We start from the raw sequence: 16,841 nt of genomic DNA, 5'->3' as shown, positions 1-16,841 counted from the left end.
CACAACAACTTGCTTGCATAGATAATAAAGCTAAGAAGGTTTTAATCACATGAGATAACTTATTCCAGGAATGGCACATGTGACACCATCTGAGGCTCCTGCTTCCATACTTCAACTCCAAATTTGAAAGTCTCAGCTACTGAGTAAAATATCAGGACCTTCTACTGAACCATCACAATGCTGGCTAGCTCCAACCAGAATACTGAATCAAGCTCTGGCCATGATATTTTAAGAAAGATGTGAGACTCTGAGAGAGTTCAAGGGATGAAATATTTTAATTAAAAAGTTGGGTTGGTTCTGTTCTCCTTGGAACAAAGGAGATTAAGGGAACATTTGATATAAACATACAAGAATATGGCAGTTTGGGATAAAATAGACAAAGAGAAGACATTCCTAGTAGTTGATAATACAAAGAGAAGGGTACACAGACTTTAGGTTTTGGGCAAGAGATATTGGGGAAAAGTGAGGAAGAATCTTTTATGCAGTGAGGGATAATGACCTAGAAATGCTGTCCATGTAAGTGATGGAAGCGGAAACAATGATTTTAAAATATAATTGGGCATGAAAGAAAGAAACCTGTTGGATGATAGGCATTGCACATGGGAGTGGAACTGAATGGCATGGATTCTCAGGGTCAAATAACTTCCTTCTCTAGCATAAATGAGGCTGAGTCTAAGAGTGGAACATCAAGAAAGTGTCCTGTGTTTGAAACAAGTTTTCATAATTTGAAATGCTTTGGAATGATTCAAGATAATTAAGAAGATTGATGTAAAATTCTGTTACTGGCAGAAAAGGGAATGTGTCTTTTCAATAAGATGGAGCCACTGTTTTTGCTTTGTCAAGATTTATATCACAAAAGGCTATGAGTAAGATTGAAATCATGAATGAAAAGGTGAAATCTATAAACTAAATTATAGACAGTTCATTAAAAAAAAACTTTAAGGTGGCACTGTTAAACACTTTGCTTCCATCAGTCATATTTGAACCATGGAGGTGCTAAATTAATTCCCTGATTTCTGTTGATCGCTGATCTCAGCTAGCCATGTAGCATTAGAATTCATATCAAGAGTCTTGAGTTGTGGGAATTCTACCTTATGATTCCAATATAATGACGCTTGTTGGAAATGGGCGTATGTCAACAGCAAAAAAAAACACAATTGCCTTGTCAATGATGTCACGTGCGTTTGAATAGTTTGGTATCACATGTTGTTAAGATTTGTACATAGCTAATGGATACCTTGGTAAATGCTGAAAAATAAATGGCGGCTGATAATTCAATGTTTTCAGAGAGCAAATAAGCAAAGAAATCCGGTGAGGAAAACAACAACAAAACAACAACAGAAGCTGCTGTTCCTTTATCCTGATCCTGCGATCTTGGACTGCAGACACATTTAACTGCCTGAGGAAAGACAATAGGCACCAAGAATTTATGCTATTGGGATCCTATATCAATAGGATGCCAATTGCATTTTAACCTAAACCTCACTAGGGAACACTCTACTGCCTTTACACAATGTGAAAGCATTTTGGCAGCTGTAGATAAGGGTGAAGAAACTCAAAAAGGTAGATTAGAAATAGTCTGGGTGCATAAGGAAAGTCACGTTTCCTCTGCCCCACACTCTCCCTGAATCTCTCTTCTTGGCACCAAGACACCATCCTGAAACCCCTGACCACCACTTCCTCAGAGGTTAGTGGGTAGCACTTATTTGCCCAATTTTTAACAACCAGAACCCACTTTCTCATTGTTTTGGGTGGAAAGTGGACCAGTGCCAATCCAAACTGCCAGGAGCAGCAGAAATCTACTCACTGTTTTATGCATGTTTCACAATTACATGTGATTTATTGTAATAATTGCTTTATAATTTATGTGATTTATGACATATAAACACATAAAGCATTTTCAGATTAATTGAGTTTTTGAACAATATGCTCATTGAAATTATGATTTATTTTTGAGTTAGATGTTTCAATTTAATTTGTTATCTTTCCTTTTCCTAATTTGTGTGTTTTATGCCATGTCCATCTAATTCTTGTTACAGCTGTTTAGCTTCTGGCTTTATTCCAGTTTCTTTCTTTCAGGCTTCTCCCTGTATATAACATAGGTGCAAACAATCAAAAAAAAGGGCTTTTACTTTTTGAGTGAGACCTGGAAGACCAGAACACATAATATCATTGCATACACATGATATGCCAAACATCACTTCACATCATAGGCATTTGTTAAACTATCAAATTATAAAATTAATAATAACAAAATTAGTACAGAGGATAGCACTGAAAAATGACAAACATAAGACTATAATAGCGACTACTCTTCAAAAGTACTTTATTGGATATAAAGCTCTTTTTGAGACATCTGTTCATAGTGAATAATGCTATATAAATGCAAGTCTTTCTTTTATTATAGTGGCATGAAAATGTTACCCTATCATAGTTTAACGAAAGAAAGAAGACACAGTTTCATATATGTTTTTCACTCAAGGTTGGCTGATCGCTGGATTCACTGTGGGATACTGGCACGATTTAAACAAATGAAAGCAGGAGCTTTGCATTGTCAATATTCATAACTTTATTAATAGTACCTTCATCTACCTATTGCAATCTCAGCTACCTTCCCCCTAGCCACAGCCCCCTCCCATTTATCTCTGAGCTTCCCCCTGCCTCCCCATACCCCATCCCGGCACACAAGCCTCATTCCTGATGAAGGGCTTGTGCCCGAAACATCAATTCTCCTGCTCCTTGGATGCTGCCTGACCTACTGCGCTTTTCCAGGACCACACTTTCAACTCTAATAACACTCAAGCAGATTATCTGGTCATTTATCACCTTCCTATTTATTGAGTCTGACTACATTCAAACTTACTGCCATGTTTCCCGACATTATAATGGCAGACATTATTGCAAGAAGTATTTAATTGTCTATGAAGCATTTTGAGATGTCATAGGGACATGCAAGTTGATACACAAATTGTTATGTTCCCATGGACCAGACTATCAAGTTTAAGTTATAATCTAGCTAGCAACAAGTACCTTTCATTGAAAAAGTTGAAAAAGTTTGAGATCACGGACACTTACTAAAAGAATAAGGCTGTAGGTTTCCATGATTTTGAGCAGACAACAAGAAACTTTACTACACAAAGGTTTATTTTCAGACATTTCATTACCGTTATAGGTAACATCCTCCAGTGAAGTGCTGGTGTTGTGTCTCACTTTCTATTTATGTGTCTTGGATTCTTATGGTAGGTGATATCATTTCTGGTTCTTTTTCTCAGAGGATGGTAGATGGGGCTCAGATTGATGTGTGTATTGATGGAGTTCTGGTTAGAATGCCAGGCATCTAGGAATTCTCGTGTGTGTCTCTATTTAGCTTGTCCTGCAGTGGATGTGTTGTCCAAGTCAAAGTGGCATCCTTCCTCACCTATATGTAAGGATACTAGTGATAATGGGTCATGTCTTTCGGTGACTAGTTGGTGTTCATGTATCCTGGTGGCTAGTTTGCTGCCTGTTTATGCGATGTAGTGTTTGTTACAGTCCTTGCATGGTACTTTGTAAACGACATTTGTTTTGCTGGTAGTTTTACATATGGTCTTTTAGTTTCATGAACCACTGTTGAAGTGTTTTAGTAGGTTTGTGCGCCACTATGATGCCAAATGGTCTTGGTAGTCTGGAAGTCATTTCAGAGATGTTGTAGATGTAAGGTAATATGGCTAGAGTTTCTGGGTGTGTTCTATCTACTTGCTTGGGTTTGTTGTTGAGAAATCGGTGGACTGTGTTTATTAGGTACCCCTTCTTCCCCCCTACGCTGTATTGGCATTTTTCTTCAGCTGTTCATAGTTCTTGGATGCTGCAGTGTGTTGGGGCTCATTGAAATAATGTCCTGATGCAGCTCTGTTTGTGGGTGTTGGGATGATTGCTTCTGTAGTTAAGTATTTGGTTTGTGTGTTGTTTTTTCTACAGATGCTGGTTTGAAGTTCTTCATTAACTGTTCGTTCTACTGTGACATCTAGGAATGGGAGTCTGTTGTTGTTCTCCTCTTTTGTAAAGATTATGCCTGTCAGGATATTGTTGATAATGTTGTAGGTCTCCTCTAATTTGTTCCATTTTGTAATCACGAAGGTGCCATCTACGTAGCAGACCCAAAGTTTGGGTTGGATAGCTGACAGGGCTGTTTGTTTGAGTCTCTGCATTACTGCTTCTGCTAGGAACCCTGATATTGGTGATCCCATGAGTATTCCATCGATTTGTTTGTAGGTCTTGTTATTGAATGTGAAGTGGGTAGTGAGACACCGGTCTACTAGACTTCCAGACGACTCAGAACTCTTGGAATCAAAGTCGTCCACAAACCTACCAATACACTTCAACAGTAGCTAATGAACCTGAAGGACCCTATGCAAAACAACCAGCAAAACACCATGCAAGGACTGTACAAATGCTACATCAGACAAACAGGAAGAAGACTAGCCAACAGGATACACGAACACCAACTAGCCACCAAAAGACTTGACCTACTATCATTAGTATCCTTACACACAGGTGAGGAAGGACACCACTTTGACTGGGACAACACATCCACTGCAGGACAAGCTAAACAGAGACACACATGAGAATTCCTTGAGGCTTGGCATTCTAACCAGAACTCCAACAATACACACATCGAATTAGACTCTACTTACCATCCTCTGAGAAAAAGAACCAGGAATGATATCACCCACCATAAGAATCCAAGACACATAAGTACTTCACCAGAGGCCCACTAATGACGTTGCCCAGTATGCTGACAAATCTAGGTTCAGCAAGAAAACTTACAACTGCACCTCAACCTGAGCTCCAAATCTTCTCAAAAATCGTATTAACTATACAAAGTTAGAACAGTAATATAGTGTACAATATATAAATACTAGCTGCATTCTAACATCTAATTAGAATTAATCTGAGGTAAGTATAGAGGACAGATACATAGTCGTCAAACACCCCAAAAACACATCAAATAGCAAATGCAGTCAAGGCAAATCCCATGCATTTCAAAGCAAACTGATAGACATTCGTGACACTGTGAGTCATCATACTTCATTAAACTTTGCAAGTGGTTCAATTCCTTCACATTTGAAGACTGAACTTTGGAACACTCATGAAAGCTGCTTAATTACTGATTGTCTCAATGGTAGTTCACCTTCTGGTAGTTCACCTTCTGGCCCAATGTGTTCTCTTGGATTCTCCATACTGTGCCCCAGCACCTTCACAAAGGTACAATTTCGGTTTGTCCACAGATAGCTAGCTCTGTTGAGCTAATACTGTCCTTGTGTTTCTGCCACCTCAAATCAGTATATGCACAAAACAATGTCACTTGTGGTCAAAGATTGAAAACTGAGCATTATTCTAGCCAAAGAGTGAGTTGTACGAAACTTCAGAGAGAAGGCTGTATGAAAATCTGAAACTTGGGTTGTGACCCTCAAGACCAGTGAAAGAATGAAGTAACCCTGTGCATCTGTGTTACAGTTAATCAATGAGGAATCAAGGCATGACCTTGAGATATTCACTATCATACCAAAGCAAGTAAAGAAGAAATGTTAGTTGAGAAATGGAAATTAATCATTTGAACACAGGTGAAGGTTTGGTCAAGTTATTAGCTTTTATAGATAACATTTATCAAAAAGATAATTTACTAACTGCTTATGAGACATGGTCAGACTTTGGCAAATGCAGAAAGAGTTCCAAAGAAGACTACATAATGAAATTCAGTCAACTGTATGCAAAACTGCAGAAATTCCATCTGGAAATTCCCCAGACTATGCTGGGACTTTAGTTATTGAATTGTGCCAAGGTATTGAGTTTAGACAGACTTGTAATTTTGACAGGAGTTAAATTTATGGATAGACACACACTGCTAAAAGAAACATCAGAAGCACTAAAAGACATTCATTTGGGACTTACAATAGTAAAGTGAACCCCAGAAATGCCTGATAGTTAATCAATGTTCCCGATGTGAATCAAAGTACCTGACAAACGGGCCCACAGCACAAAAAATATAGGAGACAAAAATGAAATGAAAGATCAGATGAAAAAGATGGCGATATGGATGAAAGAGAGAAGTTTCAGCCCAGTGATGAATATGCTGTGGTATTAGACGTGGGTGATACCTGTCATCATATGTGGAATAGACTGACTAAATCTCTATCTACACTTTTGATGCAATATGTGTCAGGAAAAAGTGACAGGAAGTTAGATGTTACTACATCTGAGACACGATTCTTGTGGAATATATCTGCAAGCATTGAGTCTAGTGAGGGGATCTCATAGCAACACTATTACATGGGACAGACATGATATTGTTGAAACTGAACCCAACTGCAAAAGTTGCTGAGTTTATATGCTCAATAACTACTGATTCATGCAATAGTTCACACCACATTACTTCTTACAAATCATGGCTCACTGTGTCTGCGAATGTGCAGGGATTCCCAAGTCCTTTTACACTCTATATTATCTGCATGACATGTGCCAAAGTATGGATGAACTGCTGCAGTTTTGAGCAAGCTCTTCACATACCCAATGAAGGTTTTTACAGGACTTGCATATCAATAGCAATGCAGTACCTATTTGACATGGCTAACCTATTTATAAATGTACCATTCAAAGAAACCTTAGATATCTGCACTGAACCCTTAGATATCATGATAATCTAGACCCACCACTATTGTGCACAAATAGGAATAAATGAATATGACTCAATACCTACTAGAGAGACATAGTTAGGGGTGACCAAGCACGCTAGGAAAATGGAATATTTAATAGCATCTAATATTGTAGGAGAGTAGACAAAAAGAGGAAAAAGATGGGGTAGTGTTGTGAATAAATATCACAACAGAGTAGGGATGAGTACCAGTATGGTCCAATGGATTATGATGTGGGATCAGTTTGGGTGGAAATAAAAAATGGTAAGCAAAGTAAGTCAAGGATGAAAATTGTCTATAAGTCCTCAAAGAGTTGCCTTACAATAGATCAAAGTTGGGAAATAATTCAGGCATGTTAGAAGGGCAGTAAAGTTTTCATCAGTGTTTTTAATCTACATATTGATTGGGCAGATGGGCAAATGTAACATGGAAGACAAATTTATGAGTACAGGTTTTGCTCCTTCAAACAGTCTGTTGCAGAAAATAACCCAGAACCGTCTATTTTAGATACAACATGTAATGCGGTAGGATTAAATGGCAATCTCATGGTTAAGGACCCTCAAGTGGGGAGAAATCACAACACATTAGAACTGCTAATCCAGTTTCAGGGAGGCCAACTTGGGTCTCAGTTTAGTGTTCTCAACTTAAATAAGGGCTATTACACAGGCATAAAGAAAGAGTGGTCGAAAGTGGACTAGGAAAATAGACTAAGGGGAATGTCAATGGATGAGCAATAGTTGACATTTAAGTAGGCATTTCATTTTCCTGAGCAAAACATTGTTTCAAATCAAAAAGAATGACTTGATGAAAAGAATTAACCACCAGTAGTTAACAAAGGAATACATCTAATCAAAAACTAAGGCATACAAAGCAGGCCAGAGGTTTGAAAGTATTTTAGGAACTAGCAGTGGATGATGATGAAGCTAATAAAGTAAACAGGCAAAAAATATTAAAACGAACAGTAAGAGCTTCTCTGATCATATAAAAAGAAAGAAAGTAGCTAATGTCAGTGTAGGATCTTGGAGAGTGCAACAGTGGAATTGGTAGCGGGATACAGGGAAATGGCAAATCATTTAAACCGATATTTTGCATTGGTGTTCACTGTGAGGATACTATTACTATCTGAAATATAACAGTAAGCAAGGTTCTAATAAGAAATAAGTTATTGCAACAGGGTCTATCATGAGGGACAAAGTATTTGACAAACAAATGTTAGAGTTCTTTTTGAATACAACAAGCAGAGTTGACAAAGAAGAACTGGTAGATTTACTGCATTTGGAATTTCAGAAGGCATTCAACAAGTTACATATAAAAGGATATTCTACAAACTGGAGTTCATATTATTAGGGTAATATGGATGAAGGATGGTTAATACACAGAAGACAGAGAGAGACAAGATTAATGGTTCTTTTTCAGATTGGAAAGATGTAACTGATAGAGTGCCATATTGGATCAGTCCTAGGGTTTCAACTATTTACAACTGATCTTATTGATTTGGAAGAGAGGGCAGAGTGTAATGTGTTTAAAGTTACCAACAAAACAAAAATAGTGTGAGGGGTTGTTGCAATGAGTACACAAGGAATCTGAAAGGGGACATAAACAGATTGAGTAAATGGGAAAACTCTGACACATAGAGTTTGATGTAAGAAAGTATGAGGCCATGCACTTTGATAGAAAGAATCAAAAGGCAGACTATCATTTAAATGAATAGAGACTATAAAAAACTTGTAGAACAAAGGGATCTGGTTGTTCTTGTGCATGAAACACTGTAAAATCACAAAGAGATAAAAACAATGACTGCAGATGCTGGAAACCAGATTCTGGATTAGTGGTGCTGGAAGAGCACAGCAGTTCAGGCAGCATCCAAGGAGCTTCGAAATTGACGTTTCGGGCAAAAGCCCTTCATCTGCCCGAAACGTCAATTTCGAAGCTCCTTGGATGCTGCCCGAACTGCTGTGCTCTTCCAGCACCACTAATCCAGAAACTGTAAAATCACATGCAGGTGTAGCAAATAATTAAGAAGGTGAATGGAATTTTGACCTTGACTGCTTTTGGAGTTTTTAAAGCAGAGAAGTCTTATTATACCTGTCCAGGGTAATAGTGATATATTGTGTATTGATTTGGTTCCCATATTTTAAAAAGGGATACACTGGCATTAGAGTTTGTTCAACAAAAGATCTAATTCAGGTAAAAACATTGAAGTAATCAAAAATAGCATTGTGTTTTAAAATTTCTATCATTTAAAGATTCTGGAAACATGAAACTTATTTTTAGTGATTCTTCTTATTAGTTTTAGAAATGCAAGTATCTGTGATGGATTCTCAAATGCAGAAGCTTTTACAATTCTTCCTTTCAGAGAAAGAGGTAAATGTTGCCCTTTAACTAAGCAAGTTATAATGATCAGAAGAGGTGTAAAGAGTATCTTTGTGTCAGAAACACTCCCTCTTGTTAAAGTGTTGATATGTTGTTTTTCTTCACAAAAATATTGGAAAAAATTCTAAAAAGGGATTGACCAGCAATATTCATTGAGTGCTGCATCAATAATAAGTCACGATGTGATAACATAGATTCAACAAAATGCTTGAATGGTAAAAGATTGAGAATCAATCTTGCTGCTTTAAAACAAATGCTCTAGAATGGGGAGTTCTCCAAACCGAAATGGGTGGATAAAGCAGTCAGCTGTCTGAAAGAGATTTCCCAGGATGCTGCTGGAAATGGCGGGTGAGAGTTGGGGGAGGGGTTGGATAGGCTGGGACTTCTTTCACTGGAGCATAGGAGGTTGTGTGGTGATCCCACAGAGATTTATAAAATCATGAGGTGTATAGATATGGTGAATGGCAGGTGTCTTTTCCATAGTGTGAGGGATTTCAAAACTAGAGGGCATATTTTTAAGGTGAGAGAAGAAAGATTGAGCAAAGACATGGGGACAATTTTGTTTACATAGAGAGTGGTTTATGTGTGAAATTAACATCCAGAGGAAGTGGGGAATGTGAGCATAATGAATGTTTAAAATACTTTCAGGTAAGTACATGAATAAGAAATATTTGGAAGGATCTAGGTCAAGTGCAGGCAGGTTTGAGATTATGTCAGACCAAAGGATCTGTTTCCGTGTTGTGTGATTCTATGAAATGTGAAATGAAGCCAGTTATAAGGAAGCATTATGCATACTGAAAAGGGATGTCCAAGATTTTAATGTAAAAAGCAAAATCAAGAATATATGTTTTTTTTTTCACAAAATGTTGTCATTCTGTTTTTTCTGATTTGTTTACTTTTCATGCTTAATATATATTAATTTATTTAAGGAAAAGGGGTATCTGTTATCTTCTAGTACAGTCTGGCAAGAGGCCAAGTGGAACTAGGGAAGTGTTGATGGTTATATGTTAGGTGAGGATAATTGGGTGAGGAACCTGCTTGGGTGTATAGGCGAAGAACAAGCAATCAATGATGCTGGAGTTGAGATATGTGTGTTGGACTAATATTCTAGTTGGAACAGCCTAGATTCTGTCTTACCAATATTTCATTGTCTGGTGTTTAACATTCGTCACAGAGTTTCAGGTGGGTAAATCGCTCCCTGAATACCCAGTGTGGCCTGCTGAGAAGTCTTCTCCTATACATCCTCGGCTGACGATTGCTTTAAAGCATAGTCAGAGATATTCTTCCTTCTGTTGTACATGTTTAGCTGTGCCAAAATAAAAGATGGGTGTGTTAAATTCTAAAATGGCACCGCTGGTGCCAGACAGGGCATCTCTCAATGGGATTTGGGAACAAATGTTTATTTTGAATAATTAGATTGGGTGTTTAAACTGTACCCTCTTTTTGAACCCCATGAAAGTTAAAGTTCACTTCAATTTCTGTTTGTTTTTCTACTGGAGGACATGCTGTACAAGAATCAGCTGCCACGTTACCTTCATTAGAACATGGCTGCAATTCAAAATTTAAGCACATCATTCGGATGGTTGTGCAAGACACTATTTAAATGCAAACATTTTACCATGGCTTCATTATTGGGGTTTAATCTGAACCCCCTTTAATCAATGTATATTCTAGAGTATGTTATCTGCCATGATTGTTGCATAAATCTGAAAAATATGGAATTTTAATGAAATTAAATGTTAATATTAGTGCATGAATTTTCTTCTTCCTGTTCCAATTGGGATGATTCTAGAAAGGAATAATATTATCAAAGAAAGTACCTTCCAAACACATGACCTCTAGCTCCTAGACGAACTATAGCAGTGAACACATGGAGACACTACCACCTGCAAATTCCTCACAAGATCCCACTCCCCCCTAGCTTGGAAATATAATATTTTTCTTTCACTGTTAGTGGATCAAAACGCTGAAATTTCCTTTCTAACAGCTTGGTGAGTGCATGCCCACCACATGGACTGCAGCTGTCCACTAAAATGCTTCACTACCATATTTTCAAGAGAAATTGGGGATAAAGTAGACATGTTGGCCTTGGCAGAACTCCCTTATACTATGAATTAATTTTAAAAATACAAGAGAGCTAATTCAATTTTATCGCTGTTCTGTCCATGTGTGATATTGAAGTCCTTGAAGCTCACCACTCTTATCAACTGTCCCAATCTGCTCTGAGCTTCCCATCTTTAGCTTTGTATTATTATAATCCATTTGGAGACTGATAGATTTTAAAATATATTTGGATTCAAAGAGACTGACTAAGAATTGCATAACACGATTTCAAGTTCAATAAAAACTAAAATCAAAATCAAGTAAACATGACTTATTAGACAACTGACATTTTAAAGCACGGCAAAGCAACTGCTTATTAATTTCTTAACATACCTGCTGACCCCATGCCACATTTACATATTATGATGTATGCTCCATAGAACTCGAGTTTGAGAGGAACTATTCCACAATTGCTCCTAGCTTCTAAGGAGAACAATTCTCTCCATTTCACTGTGTATCATAAGAAAAAAGTAATTTCTCTCAGTCTGCTAAGAATCCCTGAAAAGGTTTCCAGCAACATTCCCAACCCTGGTGATTCCCTTGCTCAGCCTCTCCAGGTTGAATCTTCCTGTGGCCTTATACCAGACTTCCTGAGATTCTGTATATCTCGATGTGACAAAGCCAACTGCTTTGTCTTTTGTTTTCAGGGGTTATGCCAGGCACATGAATTTCAATATTCCATGACTTGGGTCCCCTTTCACCACAGCAACTAGACTACACACACTTTTGACAGGCAAAACTAATAGGATGTCACATGTCCCTGCTCATTGTTCCATTTACTGTGAGGTAAAGAGACCATTTCAAGAATGACCATCTAATGGCATCAGTGATCATAACATATCATAACACTATTCTGTTTCAATAAAGTTCAATGCAACCCAAAAAGAACAAAGTTATCCCTATTCTGGAAGCCCTGCAGCTATCTAGCTTGAATATGTGTGGCTTTTGATTTGAACTACAGTTTCCATTTTCATTACAGCAGGCATTGTTGATGGTGTGGTCTGAGTCTATTGGTGTCTACACACAATTTGCTCTTGGTACAGACCAGCTAATACCTTTCCAATAGCTTGCAGCATTGATCCTGTTCTTGGAAGAAAACAAAACCTATGTTCAGTTCTCTCAATTTGGGTTTCCGTGACTTGTTGATTTTCCAACCAGGGCTAAGTATAGGGCTCAAGGTCCAATGCACCTCTAAATAGATCCCCAGCCTCTATTCCAAAAAAAGTTGAAAAACACAGTAATGTTCCCTTCCATCTCACTGACATGATTATACTCCATTTTGGCCGAACAAACTTCTCCAATAAAGCTTAGAATCCAGTAGGGTTGGCAAACCTACCCACAAGTGAAGCTCTAGAAAATCCAGGTTAATACAAATAAGTTTGGGTTTCCTTTGAACTCTGTTTTTTTGCACATTAATACTAGATACAATTTCACATGTTAACACATCCATTACATTATTAAGACTATTCTCGATATGTGATTCTCTCTTCCAGTTGTACATAACAGAGAGAAAAAAAATGTAAGAATATAACAGCAATTAAGACTAAATGCTACAGCCTCTTACAAACTATATCAATGCATCAGATGAGCTGATGATGGTATGGTAGCTAAACTTGCAGATAACAGAAAGATAAGTAGGAAAGCGTGTTGAGAAGATGACATAAAAAGGATGCAGAATGATGTAGATTGGTTGAGAGGGTGGGAAAAATCTGGCAGATGGAATGTAATCTGAGAAAATGTTTGAAGTTTGGTAAAGTAGGAAGTTGCGATTTAAATCTGTGCCTCATCAGCAGTTCTGATGGGTACAGTCCTGAGAAGAGGAGGGTCAATGCAGCAAGTGAGCAGAGCTATAAGAATATTTGGATTTCTCTTCAGCAATTTGTTTACACCTCTCCACTGGACTGAAGGTGTTTAGGCAAACTTGTGGCATGTTAAAAGGTCAATATCTTTGTAAATGAATCCACCATCTCATAAGCAAACAGTGGGTGATATCAAATATCATCATTCAGGAGTATCATCCACAGTGCTCTCACAACCATGTCAGTGATCATTGAAATCAGCTTTTTGACCTCAAACCATCTTGAGAAATAAAAGAACCACGATAAAGTAAGAATGGCCTTCGTACATTAAAAGGTCAATGCTCAAACAAGCCCAGGGTCTATCAAGAAATTCTATAGGATTAAGAGATTCCTGCCATTCGATGTCGCCTGAAAGCTTGCCCACTATTTATAAGGCACAAGCTAGGAGTATGATGGAATATTTCAGCCAGGATAAAGCAGTCTACTTGATTGGCAGCACACCCACAAACAAACATTCAGTTCCTCCACCACCGATGGCCAGTTGCTAAAATTTATATTATCTGCAAGACGCGTTGCAAAAATTCACCAAGGATCCTTACACAGTATTTTCCAAACCCACAACTACGTCCATCCAGAATAACAAGCACAGCAGATGAAGGGAAACACCATCTCCTACAAGTTTCAATCCAAGCTACTCACTATCCTGACTTGGAGATATATCACCATTCCTTTAGTGTCAATGGGCCAAAATGCTGGAACTCCATCCCTCACACCAAATGGATGACAACAGGTCAAGAAAGCAGCTCACCAGCACCTTCTCAAGAGCAACAATCCATCAAAAAGACCAGCCTTCCTTCCATTCATGCCATCTATATTTCCCACTGCCTCAGGAAAGCAGCCAACATTATCACAGAACCCTACTCCCTCTTCCATCAGGCAGAAGATACAAAAGTTTGAAAACACATACCAGCAAATTCAAGAATAGCTACATCCCCACTGTTATCAGTCATATGAATGGACCTCTCATATATTAGAGTTGATCTTTCTCTACACCTTCTCTGTAGTTGTGACACTATTGTCTGCATTCTATTCTGTTATCTTGATGTACTTACGTAATGTATGATTTGTCTGGATAGCACACACAAAATAATACTTTTCATTGTATCTTAGTGCATGTGACAATAACAAATCAAATCAAATCAAAGATAGCCAAAGTTGGCTTAGTCAGTGGCACCCACATCCCATGAATGAATGAATTTTTGAAAACTGTGTATGGCACATGTAGTTCAATTAGCAAAATCCTCTATGTTAAGAACTCTGGCTAGCAAATGATCCATAGGTCTTGCTCTGTACTTAGCCTTGCCTCTGTGTCTTTGGTGAATCATTTGAAGACAGTGTGCTTGGTCGTACAGACCTTGAGTGTTGGTGAAAGAAAATGAGATGTTTTGTCAAAACTTTTCATCTCACATTCATCAGGATAGATTGCAAGAATACTATCACAAAGGGGAAAACAAGACTTATACTTCATGAGAGGAAAGTGCTGATTGTTTGGCAAGTGGACTCTAGTTGGTAAAGGTTCTGAAAAAGTCTCACTGGATCTGAAATATTAACTCTGAATTCTTTCCATAGATGCTGCCAGGCCTTTTAAGTTTTTCCAGAAATTTCTGTTTTTGGTCGGTTGGTAGTGGCATTACCAATTAATAATGATTAGTAATTAACTGCCAGGCTTTAGTTAAACTTTAAATCATGTTGACTATGGTTGGTCAGGCTATTGCCCTATGAAATGAACCCATTGAATGGCTATCACATATTTAGTTGAGTTGAAACAGATACAGTCCAAATAATAAGGTCCTGTGTATTCATTTGGCTTCCAGTGCTCTCAACTGCATCACATGACAAGACCACTTGATAAAATTCTTTCTATCAATCTTATTGAAGTGTGCCTACAGTGCAATATATGACCAATGGGTCATCTCCTTGACATCATCAGAAGATTGGCTGGGTGTCTTAAAGCCCTTCCACAACAGAAATTGTAATTCCCAGGCCCTATTTCCTCTCCACAGTCAAAGGAGAAGAAACTTAACTCATTTTACTTCAATGGTGTTCATTTAATCGTTAGTTGTTCTGAAATCCATCGATTAAAATAACAACTGTTTCAGTCGCATATTATTGAAGGTATATATTACTTGGCTAGAAATTACAGTGACAGGGGTATGTATGAACAAAATAAACATGTTTTGATTATTGCACATTTACAACATGGTAAAGTTTCATAACATAACCTGGAATAGCAAATTAGATCATTTTGTGCCTCTAAATAGTCCATTTCAGTTAAATTAATACAATTCATGATCCTTCAAAAACAACAAAAATAACTGCAGGCAAAATAATTGCAAAAAATAAAATTATGCAAAAGCTATGCTGAGCTTCCATATAACTTAAATGATTTAAACAAGTACAAATATTTAATAATTATTAGCTATCATCACTTTGTTGACATAAAAAAATTCTCGGTGAAAAACTAAACAGTGAAACTAAACTCATTACAACATAATTTGTTACAACAGTCTCATCACTCTAGAGAACATTCTGAGAACATTTACTTTAGTAATTTTGATTAAGCACAAAATTCTATTCTCTGTGTAACTCGCTTGCATTGCCATTCAATTGAATTTTTAAAAGCATACTTGTACTTATTAAAATTACCCACCTGATCACACAGGAGGTTCCCATTTATGACTCCAGATTGTAAGCAATCACAAGGTTTGCACACATCAGTTGCTGAGTGGCAGACATCTACTTTTCAGTAAAAATAGTCTCTACACCATTCACAATTTCTTCTTACAAGAGTTGATTGAACAATGTTCACAGATTAATCAGACTTTAAAGTAGATTTGATTCAAATATGCTCAAGTGCACAAGGTTTGCAAATACTCAACTCTGTTAAAAGTTTAAACACAAAGCTTGCCTCAAGATACTTTAGATGGTAATTGCAGACAGAGATAGTAGCTCAATTTTTTTAATGGAAATATAGATCACCTTGTGGTGATCTGAAACGGCTGATGAACATTTTGGGTTGGGTGTAGCCTTACTGAACCATTGTGCAAGGTACATGTGTAGATGGAATCTAGAGTCATGCTTAAAAGAGACATTTTGTCAATTTGGGTGGAGCACTTTGGACCTGAAGTAGGTAACACACAAAAATAATGTATGCCCCATGGGATGGCCAAAATCCAGACCGAAACTGGGACTCAGGCAGTTAATGCCACTTAAATAAGATGTCAGCACCTGTTTTGCCACCATAAATAGCATACTTGTTTGAAAAAGGCTACATATTGAGTCAATATAATGGGCTGAATGGCCGCAATCTATACTTCCATTCTGTTTCAGTTCCTTGCTAACTGCAGTGAAAAGGGGCTGGAGGAGGTGGTTTGGCAGTAGGGGGATTAGTAGACAGTGGCTTGGAATTGTAGAGATTTGAGCTATGGAAGAGTGGGTACGTAATGAGATTTATGGAGTTAACAAATATTAACTTTTATTCTGGAAAGCAACTCTGATTTTCTTTTATCCCACTCAACTTGTCACCATCTCACAGAGAGATTTTAAATAGTGTACTCTTTAAATTGAGTCATATCTACATCAATATTCTTTGAAACAAGTACAGGTTTGTAGTCCATTATAATCTCCCTGCCATTTTATTCTTGGGAGTATAATAATAACCTCATAATAATAATCTATATACATGAATATGAAAGTGTTAGCGTGAAGGTACAGCAAGCATTTATGAAGGCAAATGCTATGTTACATTTTATTAGAAAGGGCTTGAAATATTAAGGGGATGAGATTCTGCACACAGAATACTGCATACAGTTTTGGTTTCCTCTAACAGAGAGTG

The 16,841-nt window shown here is 37.5% G+C and overlaps 1 protein-coding gene across 1 annotated transcript in view; it reads right to left on the bottom strand.

The window, feature by feature from the left end:
* The window catches only part of ush2a (Usher syndrome 2A (autosomal recessive, mild)), a 929,735-nt gene that overhangs the window by 803,915 nt on the left and 108,979 nt on the right, over positions 1–16,841 (bottom strand). Inside the window, 1 exon segment of the mRNA XM_072580162.1 lies at positions 15,657–15,786. Coding sequence (XP_072436263.1) covers positions 15,657–15,786 — 130 coding nt within the window.

This window comes from Chiloscyllium punctatum, chromosome 11 (assembly GCF_047496795.1).
Source record: "Chiloscyllium punctatum isolate Juve2018m chromosome 11, sChiPun1.3, whole genome shotgun sequence".
NCBI classification, from domain to species: domain Eukaryota; kingdom Metazoa; phylum Chordata; class Chondrichthyes; order Orectolobiformes; family Hemiscylliidae; genus Chiloscyllium; species Chiloscyllium punctatum.
The sequence above is the reverse complement of the archived record's forward strand: the minus strand, read 5'-3'. Positions and strand labels throughout refer to the sequence as shown.